This window comes from Eptesicus fuscus, chromosome 3, assembly GCF_027574615.1.
Source record: "Eptesicus fuscus isolate TK198812 chromosome 3, DD_ASM_mEF_20220401, whole genome shotgun sequence".
NCBI classification, from domain to species: domain Eukaryota; kingdom Metazoa; phylum Chordata; class Mammalia; order Chiroptera; family Vespertilionidae; genus Eptesicus; species Eptesicus fuscus.
This window is the reverse complement of record NC_072475.1, coordinates 50,752,248-50,768,661: the sequence shown is the minus strand read 5'-3', so window position 1 is coordinate 50,768,661 and position 16,414 is coordinate 50,752,248. Positions and strand designations below refer to the sequence as shown.

Sequence of the window (16,414 nt, the reverse complement as noted above, 5' to 3'; positions counted from 1 at the left end):
ATGTGCATCTGAGAAAGAGAAGTCCAAAGTGGGAAAAGCCAGATGCACAGGTGCAATTACACCTCTTTTCATTACCCCTGGCCTCTTTATGAGCTCTGTGACCACATTCTACCTTGTGTATTGAAATACAGAAAGAACTCCAAGCACTGGAGCCTCTGCCTCTGTCTTCTTACACATGGGAGACAGTCTTCTTTCACCTCTCCTCAGCTCTGACCACAGCCCACATTGTGTGTCCCTTTCTGTGTGCCCTTTAATGACTTCTCATACCAGCTATCCGGATTTAGGCCAAACTTTGCTGGTGAAGGGCTCAACCTCAACAAGGCTGTCCTTACTTCAGATACTAGCTTTAAGTTAGGGGGTTCCCATGCCACCTGCACTTCTGACCAGCTGGCTACAAATTTGGAGTTTCTCACTAACCTCTCAGATTAAGTGATTCGCATCAACATCTCACAGAACTCAGAAAAGTGCTACACATATGATTACAGTTTTGCTATAGCAAATGGATACAAATCAGAACCAGCTAATGTGAGAGACTTATAGGGAAAGATCTGGGAGGGGTCCCAAAGTTGATATTCCATTGTCCTCTCCATGGGGAGTCAGTTTGCCTTATCCTCCTGGCAAATCAATGTGTGATAATATGTCGAGTATAGCCAAGCATGGTAACACACCTGAACTTCTCTGTGTGAAGTTTCCATGGCAGTTCCATTATTGAGGCATAATTGATTTAATTATTGGTCATGAAGTTGAACTCAATCCCAGCTCCTCTTATCTCTCTGAAGATCAACCTAGTGTCAGGAGTCTCAAAGTCCCAATTCTCTAATCACACAGCTGTTTTTTTGTTTTTGTTTTTGTTTTGTTTTGTTTTTTGTTTTTTTTGGCATGCCAGATCCCATCCTGAGTCATCTCCTTAGCACAAACTCTCTTCGGGCCAACCATGAGTCATCTTGTTGGCATGACCTATCAGGACTCACCATGAATAACAAAGATACTCCTAACGACTCAGAAAATCCCAAGGATTTAGAGGGTATATCCCAGGAAATGGGGATAAAAGCCACCCCAATTCTTTATTCCAAGGGTTTTGAGATAACCTCCCAATACCCTGGGACAAAGTCCAGACAAAATCTCTATTACACAAGCCATCTATGTCTTCTATTAGACTGCAAGCTCTTTGATAGCAGATGAGATTGCTTCTTCTCTGAATACCCCATAACCTCTAGCCCAGCACCCTCTTGGGGAAATATTGCTTAAATTGGTAAAGGTAAAGCCTTAGTCATGGAGCTTTAGGTTAAATGAGTTGGAAGAGCCTTTGGAGACCTTGTAGACATTCCAACACATTCATTTTATACAGAGAGTTTAAAATGATTACCCCAGAAAACACATAGAGCAAACTGGAAAACTACGTTAGAATTTTATTATCCCAAACTGGACACCCAATGCCCATCACAAACCTAAGCTTACACACTTTATTTTCTTCCTCACATCAAATAAATCAGTGATAAGTTATGAAAAGGGACAAGGTGACAGATATGAAGGCAAGAACTGAACCATGACTATGATATAAACCTTTAAATGTGATGTATCTAATTTCTGACCTTCCCATGCTTCTTTCCTGCTTTGCCCTAAGAAGTACATTCCATGTTCATATATATACTTGTTAGAATGTATGGCTTCTCAGGAGGATATAGATACTATATTTTAACATTCTCATCTGGAAGCAAGATTTTTTTTTAATGAGCTCTATTTCCTAACTGAGTCTAATGTACTCTAGTAGTTCTCCATTGAGACACATTTCCAGGAGGGAACAGAGCACATCTCTAACATTTATCCTGGTAGATAGAAATACTCAGAGATTATTGGCTGAATGAACATCAGAACAAATTCTTTTTTAAAAAATGTGCTACCCTATGAAGATTAGTTTACCTAGATACTTTTTTACTCTCCCCTTAACTCTCCACTTTTCCATCATCACTGAGAAATAATAGGAATGCTTATCCATGTGAAAGGCCATCTTCTTCTCTTATTTACCATTCCTGCTAAGTCTGGTTGTAGAGAAAATATTTGCCCATGCAATATGGTAAATTTATTAATGCAGAACTTTTTCATCCATACTTTTCATTTCTGAAGGTAAAACCAAAGGAAAGAGGCAAAGCCTGATAGCATTGGATCTGCAACTGGACAATGTGCTTTCCCAGATATAAATTCTCAACTCACATGTGCTGAATATGAGCCTTAAGGCAAGACTCAAAATAATATGCATCTCAGTCTTTTATTCTCAACAATGAAAGTGTAACTGGGAAAAACGCATTTCTCTTTCAGTGAGTTCAACTCATGCCTACCCAAAGCTGGCTCCATACCGACCAGCAGGACAGCTCCTGTCTCCCCCTTTGCTGCTCTCAGTCTTGTTGAATACCTGTTTCACCTGCATTGTGCAAGTCTGTGCATTTCTCTATGTGAAGCAGCAGCCCTGGTACTGTGAGGTCTACAAATACAGGTAATGGTCAGTTCCTTATATTTCCTTTCCGAAGGTGATTCGATGACTACCAATGACATTGTACAACTGGGTTTGAACTATACTCTAAAATTTTAATTAACAAAAGTTATGTCTCTACACTGCAAAATACCAGTGGTGAGATAGAATACAGAACATAGTTGATGGGTAGAGTCCTGGGGTGAGCCATATGGAATGGATAGGAGAACATTTTTACATTGGTTGTTGAGGTATAGATCTGACAGTTGGTTTACTGAATTAACTCCCTGGTAGATTGGATATTATATAGACCAGAGGTGGGCAAACTTTTCTTGTAGAGGGACAGATAGTAAATAGTTTTGGCTTTGTGGGCTAGATGGTCTCTGTTGCAACTACTCAATCTGCTGTTAGAGTGAAAAAGCAGCCATAGACAGACAACATGTAAACAAGTGGATGTGACTGTGTTCCATAGAACTTCATTCACAAAAACAGTTGGTGGGTTGGATTTGGTGTGTGGGCTGCAGCCAGCTGTCCCCTCCTATGTAAGAGATTTGCTTAAATTACTTTGGGCAAATCTTTCCAATTCCCTGAACTTTAATTTCTTTAACTATAGATTAAAAGTTAGCTGAGGTGAACTATGCCATAGATGTTTAACTTATTTTTTTTTTCCAATAAAGCCTGCCTGACCTCCAAAAGGAAAGGCAAGCGAAGGGCTGTTCTTTTTGAAGTCGGGCTTGTACAAACTCCCCCTCACTCCACTGTGGTTGTGAAGGCATCAGAACTCCAGGAACCAGTGAAAGATAGTTTGAAAAGTACCAAATCATGTCTAAAGTTGTCATTTAGACCTCAAAGTCAGAAATTCAACTACTACTTAAAATATAGAAGTTATTTTTATTTCAAAACCAGATTTCACCCCAAATTGAAGTGCACATATTCAGAGAAGTAAAGGTCTGATGAAATCTAGGAGACAACATGGCGTAGCCAAAAGGATGATGGATGGGTAGTCCTGCCTCTAGCATTAATTAGCTAAGTCATATTAGCCCTCAGCTTTCTTATCTGCAATGTAAGTATATTGAATTAGATATACTAGTTTAGTGTTAAACTCTGTGCTTCAACTCTTCTAGTTTATCTGTCCACTTTGTGCAAGAATGCTTTGTTAACTACTGATTGTTTCATTAATCTATTAAGCAAACATTAACTCAACATCTCTATGCAAAGCACATTTTGGAACCCAGGGAGCCAAGGATAATAAGACTTAAGTCTTGCATTTGAGGTCACAATTGGAAAAGAAAAGTTATTTATAAACAATTATAATAGCAGTAAAAAGTTTCAAGCAGAATAAGAAAACTGTTGGAAACTGATTTGTGGGTTTGAAACTGAAAAAAATAAATATTGCTCAAAGCTCCATCAGAACTGGGGAAGCCCATATCTTAAATATTTTTCCGAGCAAATGCTATGTGGCATCACTGTATTAGGTGCTAAGGATTTGTTGAAAATCTGAGTAAAACAAAATCCTATCTAATAAAAGAGTAATATGCAAGTTAACCATCACTCCCCTACACCCACAAGCCACACCCACCAGCCAATCAGGAGCAAGTATGCAAATTAACCCAACCAAGATGGCTGTGGCCACAGAGAGAGCAGGAGGCTTGGGTTTCCCCAGCAATGGAGGAAGCCAATCTTTCCACACACCCTGGCAGGCCCAGGCCTCCACTCAAGGCTACAAAGTTTCAATGATAGAAGATAAATAAATCCCAACAAAAATGGCAGCAGCCACGGAGCTGGAGAGAGCAGGAGGCTTGAGTTGACCCTGGCGATGGAGGAAGCAAAACTTCTGCAGCCCTGGCCTGCCCTGGCCTGCGCTCAAGGCTACGAAGTTTCAATTATAGAAGATAAATAAATCTGAACAAAAATGGCTGTGGCCATGGAGCAAGCAGGAGGCTTGGATCCACTCAAGGCTACAAAGTTTCAATTGTAGAAGATAAATAAATCCCAGATACCAGGCCTCCGCTTGGGTCACCGGGAGGCATGGCTGGCCTGCAAACCACCACAGGCCCCTCGCCCAGGCCACCCCACACCCCAAGGGACACCCTTCAGGGCAAACCAGATGCCCCCCACCAGTGCAGCAGGCCTCTATCCTATATAATAAAAGAGTAATGTGCAAATTGACTGTCACTCCAACACACAAGATGGCTGCCCCCATGTGGACACAAGATAGCCACCACAAGATGGCCAGCAAGGGAGGGCAGTTGGGAGGGACCAGGTCTGCAGGGAAGGGCAGTTGGGGGGGACCCAGGCCTGCAGGGGAGAGCAGTTGGGGGGGACCAGGCCTGCAGGGGAGGGCAGTTATGGGCAAACAGGTTGGCAGGGGAGCAGTTAGGCATCAATCAGACTGGCAGGGGAGTGGTTAGGGGGTGATCAGGCTGGTAGGCAGAAGCGGTTAGGGGCAATCAAGAAGGCAGGCAGGCGAGCAGTTGGGAGCCAGCAGTCCTGGATTGTGAGAGGGATTTCTGACTGCCCATTTAGGCCCAATCCCAGTAGGATCAGGTTTAAACGGGCAGTCGGACATCCCTCGAGGGGTCCCAGATTGGAGAGGGTGCAGGCTGGCCTGAGGGACACCCCCCACATGCACGAATTTCGTGCACCGGGCCTCTAGTACTATATAATTGACCTATTTAAAGTATAGAATTCAATGTTTTTCTTTAGTATATACACAGAACTGTACAACCATCACCATGATCAATTTGAGAACGTTTTTATTATCCCAAAAAGAAACCTTAATTTGGTGCCTGCCCCACCCATGACAAGCACTGGCCCAGAAGGCTGCCACAGAAACACTGTGGCCCATGGGCCCTGATCCCCTCTGCTGGACCTCAGGGATAAATTTGGCTACAGACATCAAGGGGAAAAAAAAAAAAAAAAAGCTTCTACCTATTAGTAGTCACTCTCCATTACCATTCCACCCCAACCGCAGTCCTAGACATCTACTAATTTACTTTTTGTCTCTATAGATTTGCCAATTCTGGATATTTCATATAAATTGAATTATATAATATATGTTTTTTTATTACTGGATTCTTTCATTTAGCATAATAGTTTAGGGCTCACTTATAGTGTGTATCAATACTTCATTCCTTTTGTTTTGTTTGGTTTTGTTAATCCTCACCCGAGGATATTTTTCCATCGATTTTTAGAGAGGGTGGAAGGAAGAGCGAAAGACAGGTAGAGGTATCGATGTGAAAGAGAGGCAATGATTGGTTGCCTCCTGCATGCACCCCAACCAGGGCCAGGGAACATGCAACCAAGGTACGTGCCCTTGACTAGAATTGAATACAGAACCCTTCAGTCCTAGGGCTGATGCTCTATCCACTGAGCAAAACTGGCTAGGGCAATACTTCATTCCTTTTTATCACCAAATAATATCCTATATAATAAAGAGCTAATATGCTAATTAGACCAGACGGTGGAATGCTTCCTGAATGACTAGTGGGCAGAGCCATGGGGCCAGGGGCTGAGAGGCAGCCAGGGCCTGAGGCAGCCGGGGCTGCGAGGGCCAAGCCCCTTGCACAAATTTCGTGCATTGGGCCTCTAGTAAATAAATAAAACCAAAAGGAAAACTCCACATTCAAGGAACTCTAATCCCAGGACTGGAAAATAAAAACATGTGAATGAATATTTGCAAAATAATGAACTAAATGCAGCACTAAAAGGGAAAAATGGGGGCACTGGTTATGCTGGCCAGCAAATGTAAAGACATTCAGAAGGAATAGCACATATGACCCCAGCGGCATGCAAATAGTGATATTTGGGGAGCAGGGAATATTCCTATATGTTCAGAATATAAGGAGTCTATAAGGACTAGCAAAAGATAAGGCTGGAAAGATACATTGAGATGAGAGTCTGGAGGTCTTCTGGACTTGCCTAAGAAGTTTCAACTTAATTTATTGGCAAAACAAAGCAATAAACACTCATAAGCAGGAGAGTGTTATGTTCAAATCCTCTGGAAGAGCCTTTGGTTGTGTGAAGAGAGGGTGGGCAGATTCAAAATCAGGACTCAGCATACCCTATCTAGTCAGATCTTGGACACTAAGCAGGGTCGGGCCTAGTTCGCACTTGGATGGGAGACCCACACACACATTTACTCTGAATTAAAAGGAATTCCATAGAAAATGGCCACTCAAGCCCTTTCAATACAGATCACTTTTTCTAAATGGAGTGCTGCGCAAAGAACAATCTTGACTTCCTCTGAATTTTATTTCTGCTTTGACATTGCAAGAGCTCTATGTCTTGGTAGTTATTGGCTTGGAACAGTTTGAAAGCCGAGGTTCTGTGGTAGTGGTAAACTAATTTTTTTCCACCAGCTGGAGAAAAAGGAAATAAAAAGTCCCATAAATGCTGGTGATTCTTTTGTAGTGAGTGTTTTCTGGACAACCAAAGTAATTTCTCAACAAATATGAGTTTGGAAAGAAACTGGACTGGAAATGCAACTCTGATTCCTGGTTCAATTTTAAGTTTTGAGAGTACCACGCTGTGGCCCATCGTGACCATTAACTGTATCACAGTAGCATTTATCTTTTCTAAGGGAAAGCCATTTCGAAAGCCCATCTACACAAACTGTAAGTATATGAAGTTTACTTCTTCTTTTCGAATATTATTTTTCTCCTCCCCCTCCAGCTCCCCGGAGGTGCAATTCACTGAGGTGATTGGCTGAGCGGGAAACCATTGCCTTGATCTAAAATTGAGTACTAAATGGTAATTTTCATAGGTGGTAGAGCCCATGGGAGAAACCTGCTCATTGGCATGGAAGCACATGCACTATTGAATTGTCACATGAGTCCTGCCCTATTGTGAGCCATCAAGAAGGAATTTAAGCACCTACATATATGTCAAAATGTTTTGTAAAAGTCTTTTCAACCAATTCAAATATAACCTTGTAATGATTTATAACATTGAGGAAGTTACTTTAACAATTCTGTACATCTCTTTAATCACCAGTGAGGATGAACATGTATCCATGTTATTAGCCATTTCTTCCTCTCTGAATTTCATTTACATTTTTATTAATTTGTTTCTAATGTGTTGCTGTTATATTTCTTATTTATTTGTATGAGCTGTTTATTCCTTTGTGATTTTTCCATTGCCTTTATGCACAATTTTTTTTCTCATTGCAAAATCATATTATCATTTATTTAATTTTTTAAAAATTTCTTTTAATGCTTTTAAAAACCTAATGTTAATTTGGGATATAATTTAAAGTAGAGATCAAACTATCCAATTGGTCCTTAGTTTTCCCAGCATATTTTATTATTTAATATTCCTTTTAGTCACCTATTTCTCAACTCAATGTAACGCCACCATTATCATACCTATATTCATATATATAATTACAATTTTGTCATATGCATAATTTGTATTATGTAAATTTTAATATTATACTTATGTTATATACCAGGGGTTAGGAAAATCCGGCCATGGGCCATATACCAGTAAGGCCTGGAAAATCATTTGGTCTGGCCCTACCAAGGCATTAGGAGTGAGTTAATTAAATGTTTGACCAAATATAGAAGACTACTTTTTAATTTAATAATTTCATATGGCCCACAAATGATATTATAAATATCCAAATGGCCCTTGGCAGAAAAAAGGTTCCCCACTTAGTTATACTATATATTAATTTTTATAAGATTAATATTTTCTATACTACCTACTCTGTTTTATTGATATGCCAGCCTATTCTTGATCTACTACTTGGCTTTAGAAATTAGACTTTTATATGTTTTTATAAGTAGTAAGGTTGGCATATCCTTGTTACTCTTCATTTAAAAAATATTTATTAATTTTCTTTCTTGTTTATTCTTCCAGAAAAATTCTAGAATAAATTGTCAGGCTTTTTAAAAAATCCCCTTTGGGAAAAATGTATTTGTTTACACACTTTAATCTCCACATTTAAGAACATGTCTTATCTCTTTATATCTTTATGCTTCCTGTTATATCTCTTAGTAAATATTTGTTGTTTTCTGCACTATAGATCCTGCACACTTATTTAAGAAACTAATCCTATACTTTTTGTATACTTTGTCTTACCGTAGAGTCCAGAATTTTCAGGACAATATTAAATAATAGTGGTAATAGAACATAGTTCTACCCAGGCTTCTGAAAACTACTAGAACTATTTTTATTAATAAATATAATAAAATATAATAATTATATTTACTTATAAATATAATTTTGAATATTGGTTCAAGGTAGGCTATATCATAAAATTATCCTACTTCTAATAATTAGAAGTGTGTTTTAAAATCCAAAATGGGAGATGCATTTCATTAAACTCCTTCCTGTCACCTACTGAGACAATTATGCTCTTTGTTGTCCTGTGACCAAGTGCTAGTCTGTTATATTAATAAACTTGTCATTAAATCATCTTCACATTCTTGACCAAACCCCACTTCCTTGTGGTGGTTTATAAATTTTACTGAATTAAATTTTTTACTTTTTTATATCTACACTAGAGGCCCGGTACATGAATTTGTGCATAGGTGGGGGTCAGGCCAGCAGGGGGAGAGGCCGAGGGCAGTTGGCCAGATGGCCCCAACCCCAATCAGGGTGTTAGGGGCCAATCGGGGGCCAGGCCAGTTGGGGGATGGGGACGATCAGGGCCCGGATCAGGCTGGTTGGCTGCCACAGTGCACATCATAGCCACTGGTCATTCTGGCCATTCTGTCCCTTCCACTTTTCCAGTTGCTAGACTTTTATATATATACTTTTATATATATACTTTTATATATATACTAGGGGCCTGGTGCACGAAATTCGTGCACTTGGGGTCAGGGGTCCCTCAGCCCAACCTGCCCCCTCTCACATACTGGGAGCCCTCAGGGGATGTCCTACTGATGGCTTAGGCCCGCGCCCCACAGGGAGCGTACCTAAGCCACAGTCTGGCCTCCCTTTGTGGGAGGCAACCGGGCTGGTCAGGGGAATGCACCAGCCCCATCACCCCACTGCTGCAGCCACTGTCAGTCACCACAGCCACCAAGGTGTTTTCATCAACACGGACTCCAGTCCCTTCACCAAGAAAAAAATAACAACTTTCTTTAGGCATTTTCAAGATGTGTCTTTCATAGGATATGGATTTCTTTATTTGTTTTTTATCTTCACCTGAGGGTATGTTTCCATTGACTTTTAGAGAATGTGGAAGAGAAAGGGAAAGACAGAGAGAAATACTTTGATTGGTTGCCTCCTGCATGAGCCCTGATCTGGGCCATGGCCAGGGAGGAGCCTGCAACCTAGGTACATGCCTTTGATCAGAATCAAACCCAGACCCTGCTGTCTGCAGGCTGAGGCATTATCCACTGAGTCAAACCGGCTAGGGCAGGATATGACATTTCTTAGCCTTCCAGCAGCGGACCTTCATTTTTTTCTCCATAAGTGTGGTGGAAAAACCCTAGATCACCTTTTTGGATTTTTATTACCCAAGTTACTAAGAATATTACCAGTGGCATACAGGAAGCTTAGCCAATGTGCAGTCAGAAAAGGTGTTTCCTCTATAGTTCACACCAATGGAGGGCTGGGCCCTGCCCAGGCCTAAAGCCTCTGGCTGAAGCTTTAGGTCTGGGCAGGCCTCTCCAGCTCCCTCTGATCACTGGCTCAGCCCGTGCCCAGGCCTGCCCAGACTGAAAGCCTCTTGGGCAGGAGCGGACCCCCAGCTCCCTACAATCAATCACAGGGGGTCCGCTGGTGTACCAGGCTGAAGCAACCCCCAGCTCCCTGGGATCGATTGCAGGGCATCTGCTCCAGCACCAGGCCAAAAGCAGACCCCCAGCTCCCTGCCCAGGTGATCAATCGCAGGGGGTTCGCTGGTGTACCAGCCCGAAGAAACCCCCAGCTCCCTGCAATCGATGGCAGGAGGTCTGCTCATGCACCAGGCCAAAAGCCTCCGGAGGCTTTTGGTCTGGAGCCGGAGCAGACACCCAGCTCCCCACTTTCGATGGCAGGGTGTCCGCTCGCCATGCCCACCATCCAATCAGAGCAAGGAGCTGGGTGTCCGCCATGCTCACCATCCATTGAAAGCGGGGAGCTGGGTGTTCGCTCCAGCTCCAGGCCAAAAGCCTCCGGCAGAGGCTTTCAGTCTGGTGCCAGAGTGGACCCCAGCTCCCTGCAATCCGTCACAGGGGGTCAGTTCAGGGCGCCTATGTATGCAAATTAACCACCATCTTGGTCGGGTTTACTTGCATACTCGCTCTGATCGGATGGTGGGTGTGGCTTGGGCGTAGCAAAGGTGCGGTCAATTTGCATATTACTATTTTATTAGGTAGGACTATATATAGAATTCATGCATGGGTGGGGTCTGGGTGGCCCAGCCCTGATCAGGGCCCAATTAGGGCCAGACCGCTGGGGGGGGAGGGGCCGCAGGCAATTGACCAGTGGGCCCTACCCCCAGTTACAGTGGTGGGGAGCAATTGGGGGCCAGTGACTGGGGGCAGGGCCATGGGTGGTTGGCTGGCTGGCCCCACCCCTTATTGGTGGGGGGGCAATCGGGGGCGGGACAAGCCAGGGGGAGGGGCTGTGGGCAGTTGTCCATCCGGTCCTGCCCCTGATTGGAGTGGGGGGGGCATCATGGGCAGGGCCAGCCAGGGGGAGGGGCTGCGGGAGGTTGGCCAGCCAGGGGGAGGGGCTGGGAGGTTGGCCGGCCAGCCCCACCCCGGATCGGCTGGTTCGCTGGCCACAGTGGATGTCATAGCAACTGGTCATTACAGCATTCCGGTCGCAGCATTCTGGGTTTTTATAGATATAGGTATTTTACAAGAGGGATATATTACGTTAGCTAGTGCTTCAATTTGAATTGTAGCTACAGAGTCCTTTTACTTAAATTGAGTTTTTTAGAGCTGGATTAGTTACATCATAGTGATTTAAAGCTTTTGGGTAAGCTCAAACCCCTATGTCAAACATAGCTGATAATTTAAAATGAAAGAAGTTCTAACCGATAGAATAAATCATATTTTCCAAGGTTATATAAGTCAAAAGTTCTTGGAACTACTATTCAAATATACAAGCAATTTTATATTGATACAATAGAAAAGTCTTTGCACTTCTTAAAAGCCTTTGGCAGAAGATCAGCTTATGATGAGATATATAAAAAACTACAGATTAAATTTTTTTCAACCACAGTTTACATTCAACACTATTCTGCACAGCAAAGTGGGCAGAAAATCACGCACTTTACAGAGTGGTCTCCTGTTGCCCCAAATACCCACTTAGCCCCAAACACATACATCATTTCATTATGAACTATACTCCCTATGCTGTAATCTACATCCACATGACTATTCTGTACTGCTGATTTGTAGTGCTTAATCCCTTCTCCCTTTTCACCCAGTTCCCCAACCCTCCTCCCCTCTGGCAACTGTCGGTCTGTTCTCAGTACAGGTTAAATTTTTATAGAAACAGGTGTGAATATTCACTTATCTGAAAATAATCTGTGATGGTTTGCCCAGGACTTTTCTTTCCAAATCACCTGTATAAACAGCCTGATTCTTTAAATTTCCTCATCAATAGTGACTAACCAAGGAGGGCAGCATTCATTTCAGTTGTTCATTACATTTTCCAATCAGAGCTGAATTAAAGAAGAGAGCCTTATAATTTTGTTTCCACACTGCTCATTCATGCACTGGCTGCTTTTCAGATCATTAGTCTGAGGACACTGTGATATGCACTCAGTTGCTAGTGAGCACCAGGCCTTTATTAGGATGAACGTTTGGGGCATCATCTTTCCAACATCTGGGTCCCTGGGACTTGGAAACAATGAAGTAAATGAACAATCCACATAGTCATTTCCTGGGATCTTCTTGTCACCAAGCTGCTCAGATTGCTTATTTTGGGGAGAGGCAGCCCCAGGTTTTCTCCTCTTTGCCTCATGTCTTTCCTGAGCAAGCCTGGGTATTCTCCAGGAGGCTCTGTATCTAGCTGTGTATATAAAGTGAAGAGTAGATTAATATGATGGTGGGTGTAGATGAACAGGGTGAAACCAGAGCTCTGGTTGTTTAAAATATTAGGGCCTGCAGTAGAGGAACAGTTGCCGTTGATTTCTCCTTGATATGACCTATGTAGAGTTGAGGGCCAGTAGACCATCAACACTGGAATAATGAGCATAAGAGAAAACCTAGTTTGTTTATAAATTTTGTTTGTTTGTTTGTTAATCCTCACCAGAGGACATTTTTTCATTGATTTTTAGGGAGAATAGAAGAAAGAGGGAAAGACAGAGAGAGAAACATCAGTGTGAGAGAAACACATTGATGGGTTGCCTCCTGCACAAGCCCTCTCCAGGGCCTGGGCTAGGGAGGAGCTTGCAACCAAGGTACATGCCCTTGACTGGAATTGAACCCAGGACCCTTTAGTCCGCAGGCGGATGCTCTATCCACTGAGCCAAACTGGCTAGGGCTGTTTATAAATTTTGAGGATTATGAGAATCATTGATGTCATGGAAACACTGATTAAGTGCTGAAGTATTATTTCTATCAAAGAATTTCCAATGCACCATCTCTAAAGAACCTAAAATCTCTGATGGACACAGGAGTGGATGAGGTTTGGGGTAAGAGCAGTAATGTTGGCACATTGCATTATGGGAAGTTTAGCTCCCAAAAGTAAAGTAGTTTTGGCAGGCTGGGGAGAGAGAACCCAGCAGATGTGCAGGCTAGTTTCTCATTTACTCTTTCAATTTAGAGCCCCAGCGAGAAGCAAGTACAAAGTCACTTTCAAGTGGTTACAGTCTAGTTGATACATAAATGAAGAGCATGCAAATATCATGATACACACCATATGAAATAACATTTTGTAAAGGAGAATTGGGGAACTTTAAAGATAAAGTCATATTTGAACTGGGCTTTATTTTGAAAAATTGCAACTTGCCAAGAGAGGAAAAATACCATCTACACAGGGAATTCTGTGAACAGAGGGACAGAAGGTGGAAAGTGTTGGGCCTCTGAAAGCAGCAGGTTGATGGTTGAACTTCCCTGGGCATGTAAGGAAGAGCAATCAGAGGTCAGTTTAGAAAGGCTAATTGGAACCATATTGTGGAAGGCCATGAATTGAAGACCCTTGGATGCATTCTGTAGGCAACGAAGAAGAATGAGGTACTATCAAGAGGACTGACTGTCCATGAATGCACGACTCAGTAGACACATGGTCTGTCTGGTGACCATTTACATGGACTGATCACTGCAAAAGGTCCTGCTGCCGCTCCCCCCGCCAGGACTCCTCAGTTGAGGTAGCTCCTTTATGGAAGTTACTATAGTACACTTATTAGCAGCTTTCTATACCCAGCCTTTCGAGGAAAGACTTTAAAATATCACCTTTGTCTTATAAGCATTCGAACATATTTTGAAACATATGAGGATATTTCAAAACATCCAAAGATGTATCTAGTATTTGCCCAACAGAGATAATTGATTCTGCAATGTGTGCCAAATTATGTGAAACATTCCTTTAGCATCTAAAAGTAATGTTTGGTGTTTCTTCAGATGTATTCTCATTTCTGCTGATAACTGTCTTGGGCCTCACAGTTTTCATTCTGTTTTCTGATTTTCAAGATATATACCGAGGGATGGAGGTAAGTGGTATTCATTTGCACATCTGTTATGACTCACATGTGCAGTGGGACCATATTTGCATTGTAATTTCAAATTCTGTTGTTATCATAGTCTCTCTGATCACTGAGAGACTATTCCCATTTACTAGAAGTGCAAATTATATATATATATATATATATATATATATATATATATATATATATATATGTCTGTGTGTGTGTGTGTGTGTATATATACATATATATACATATATATGGTGCAAATTATATATATATGTATGTGTATATATATATATATGAGATACTTTATTCTTCAATGTTATATGGGTATAATAAATTTTATGCATTAAATTCAATAATTATTTTTTAAGTTTAATATTTTAAAACATATAGTCAAAATCCTTCATACCATAGCTGTGAGGACTAAGAAAAAGTAGACTTATAGGCCAATCATATTTCTATCTATTGGAAACTGACTGTAAGGAGTTTGATTACAGTAGACACCATTTGATCCAGGGTGCAGTGGGTTAAAATTAAATTTATTAGAGGTTAGTGAGCCCGTTCTTGGACCCAACACTGTGGGAGAAATAAAAAAGTATTGACCCACTACCATATCTTACAACCTCTCCAGACAGCCCTTGCACCTAGTGTGTGGTTTTTCATAACCGAGAGAAAGGCTGCCTCCACTTGGGGGAAAAATAACTCATATCAGAATAGAGATGAGAATTAAAAGTGAGCATTTTGATACTGTGGAGGACCTGTAGTTTTAGTCCTAAAGGAAGCTCAGTCCTCTACATAGTTAGCCATGTTCTACCATTTAGGATCAGAAATGGGGCTATGTAGTTTTTTTATGTGTGTTTTTGGGTTTTTTTTGTGTGTGTGTATTTTTGTTTGTTTGTTTGTTTTTTGCTATGGAGGCAGCCGTGGGAAGTTGTAGCTCTTACACTCATTAAATAAGTGTATTTGGTTGTCAATATGTACCCTTCGATCCTTAAAAGGAGGTGGCTTGGGCAGGTTTGACTTTCATCCAGCCATTGGTTTATGGCTGGGAAGATGTGTTCAGAAAATGTTCCCTTCACTTCAATTAAAATAAACTTGAACTTCTGCCCCCTTATGTTTACTCATAGGTCAATTTTACTGAAAGAATGAATTTCAAGTAGATTTAGCTTTGGGGGAATTAGAAGCAATAATGTAATTAGATGAATGATTTAATCATATACCCTTTTTGCTGTATTTGAAAAGACAAAAATGAAGAGAGACACACAGACTTCCAAATGCCCTGTCTCACGCCTGCGGTCCAGGGCACATTTACTCCATGTCTGTCATCAGGCACTGGAGGGAGCACAGGACAAGAGGCAGTCAGTTCTCATTTGAATTCTGGCTCTGCCTTTTATTTATTGGCTTTGAGTCTTGGGCAAGGTACTGACCTTCTCATCTGTAAAGTGCTGAAAATAATGCCCACCTCCAAGCTCAGAGAGTTGTTACAAATATGTAAATTAAATGTTTTTTCAAAGTGTAAGGTATGAAAAGTCTAATAGTAGAATTCCTTTTTCCACAGTTCATCCCAACCACAACATCATGGAGGATTTCAATTTTGGTGGCAGCCCTCATCCAGTTCTGCGTGGCCTTCTTTGTAGAGGTAAAGTGATTTCTCTGTGGTTCCTATTATTCTACCAAGGAGATAAACAAATCAAGGGACTCATTCTCCACAGACGTTCATTTTTTAGAGCAAACACCTTTGTCCCCAATAGTGCTAGTTAAGAAGGGTTTGTAAAAACTGTGCGTGTACCCTTTGGAGGAAACTTCTTATAGAATGATTTATAATTCTTTGAAGGCCGTATAGAAATGCCCTCGGTGTCTGTAGCATAGAAAGCAAACCATGAAATTAGCTCTAATTTTGCCTCACTTGAAGGCACTGTATTGTACTTTCCTAGTGGTCTCAATTATCCCTTAGAGACTAGACCAGGTGACCTTCCAGCTTGGAAATTCAATGAGACCGTTTACAGTGAAGCTCTGTCTTCAGGAGGCCTTCCTTAATTAAGAGAGAAGGGAAGCCATTGCTCATTCTAGTCAATTCTTGCCCTGGAAGGTCTTCTCTGACAGCATTTCTCTTCTACTTAGTGTCACTAAATCACTTTACCTACTCAGTGAAAGCTTTGGGTTCTATATTTTTTAAAGGGTAGTTGTTTGTTGTTATTTTATTTTTTTTTTTTTTTTAAAGATTCATGTACCATATGTTCTTTGGGAAAGGGAATCAACCAAATTTTTAAACACACACACACACACACACACACACACACACACTCCAGTGAATGCAATCAATATAAAATTTCTCATACTCTTTAACTGAGAAATTCTAGTTCTGA

At 41.4% G+C, this 16,414-nt stretch overlaps 2 protein-coding genes and 1 non-coding gene across 3 annotated transcripts in view; 2 read left to right on the top strand and 1 right to left on the bottom strand.

Moving 5' to 3' along the window:
- Window positions 1-16,414, bottom strand: part of PLAAT1 (phospholipase A and acyltransferase 1) — a 58,772-nt gene that overhangs the window by 24,504 nt on the left and 17,854 nt on the right. The gene's annotated exons all lie outside the window — the stretch shown is intronic.
- ATP13A5 (ATPase 13A5) overlaps window positions 1-16,414 on the top strand; it is a 98,912-nt gene that overhangs the window by 81,061 nt on the left and 1,437 nt on the right. The window contains exons 26-29 of the mRNA XM_008151610.3: window positions 2,317-2,491; window positions 6,881-7,083; window positions 13,981-14,069; window positions 15,607-15,687. Coding sequence (XP_008149832.2) covers window positions 2,317-2,491; window positions 6,881-7,083; window positions 13,981-14,069; window positions 15,607-15,687 — 548 coding nt within the window. The remainder of the gene's footprint in view (window positions 1-2,316; window positions 2,492-6,880; window positions 7,084-13,980; window positions 14,070-15,606; window positions 15,688-16,414) is intronic.
- Window positions 5,238-5,368, top strand: LOC114235185 (small nucleolar RNA SNORA5). Its single transcript, XR_008555634.1, has one exon. It is a non-coding gene; the product is annotated as a small nucleolar RNA SNORA5 (small nucleolar RNA).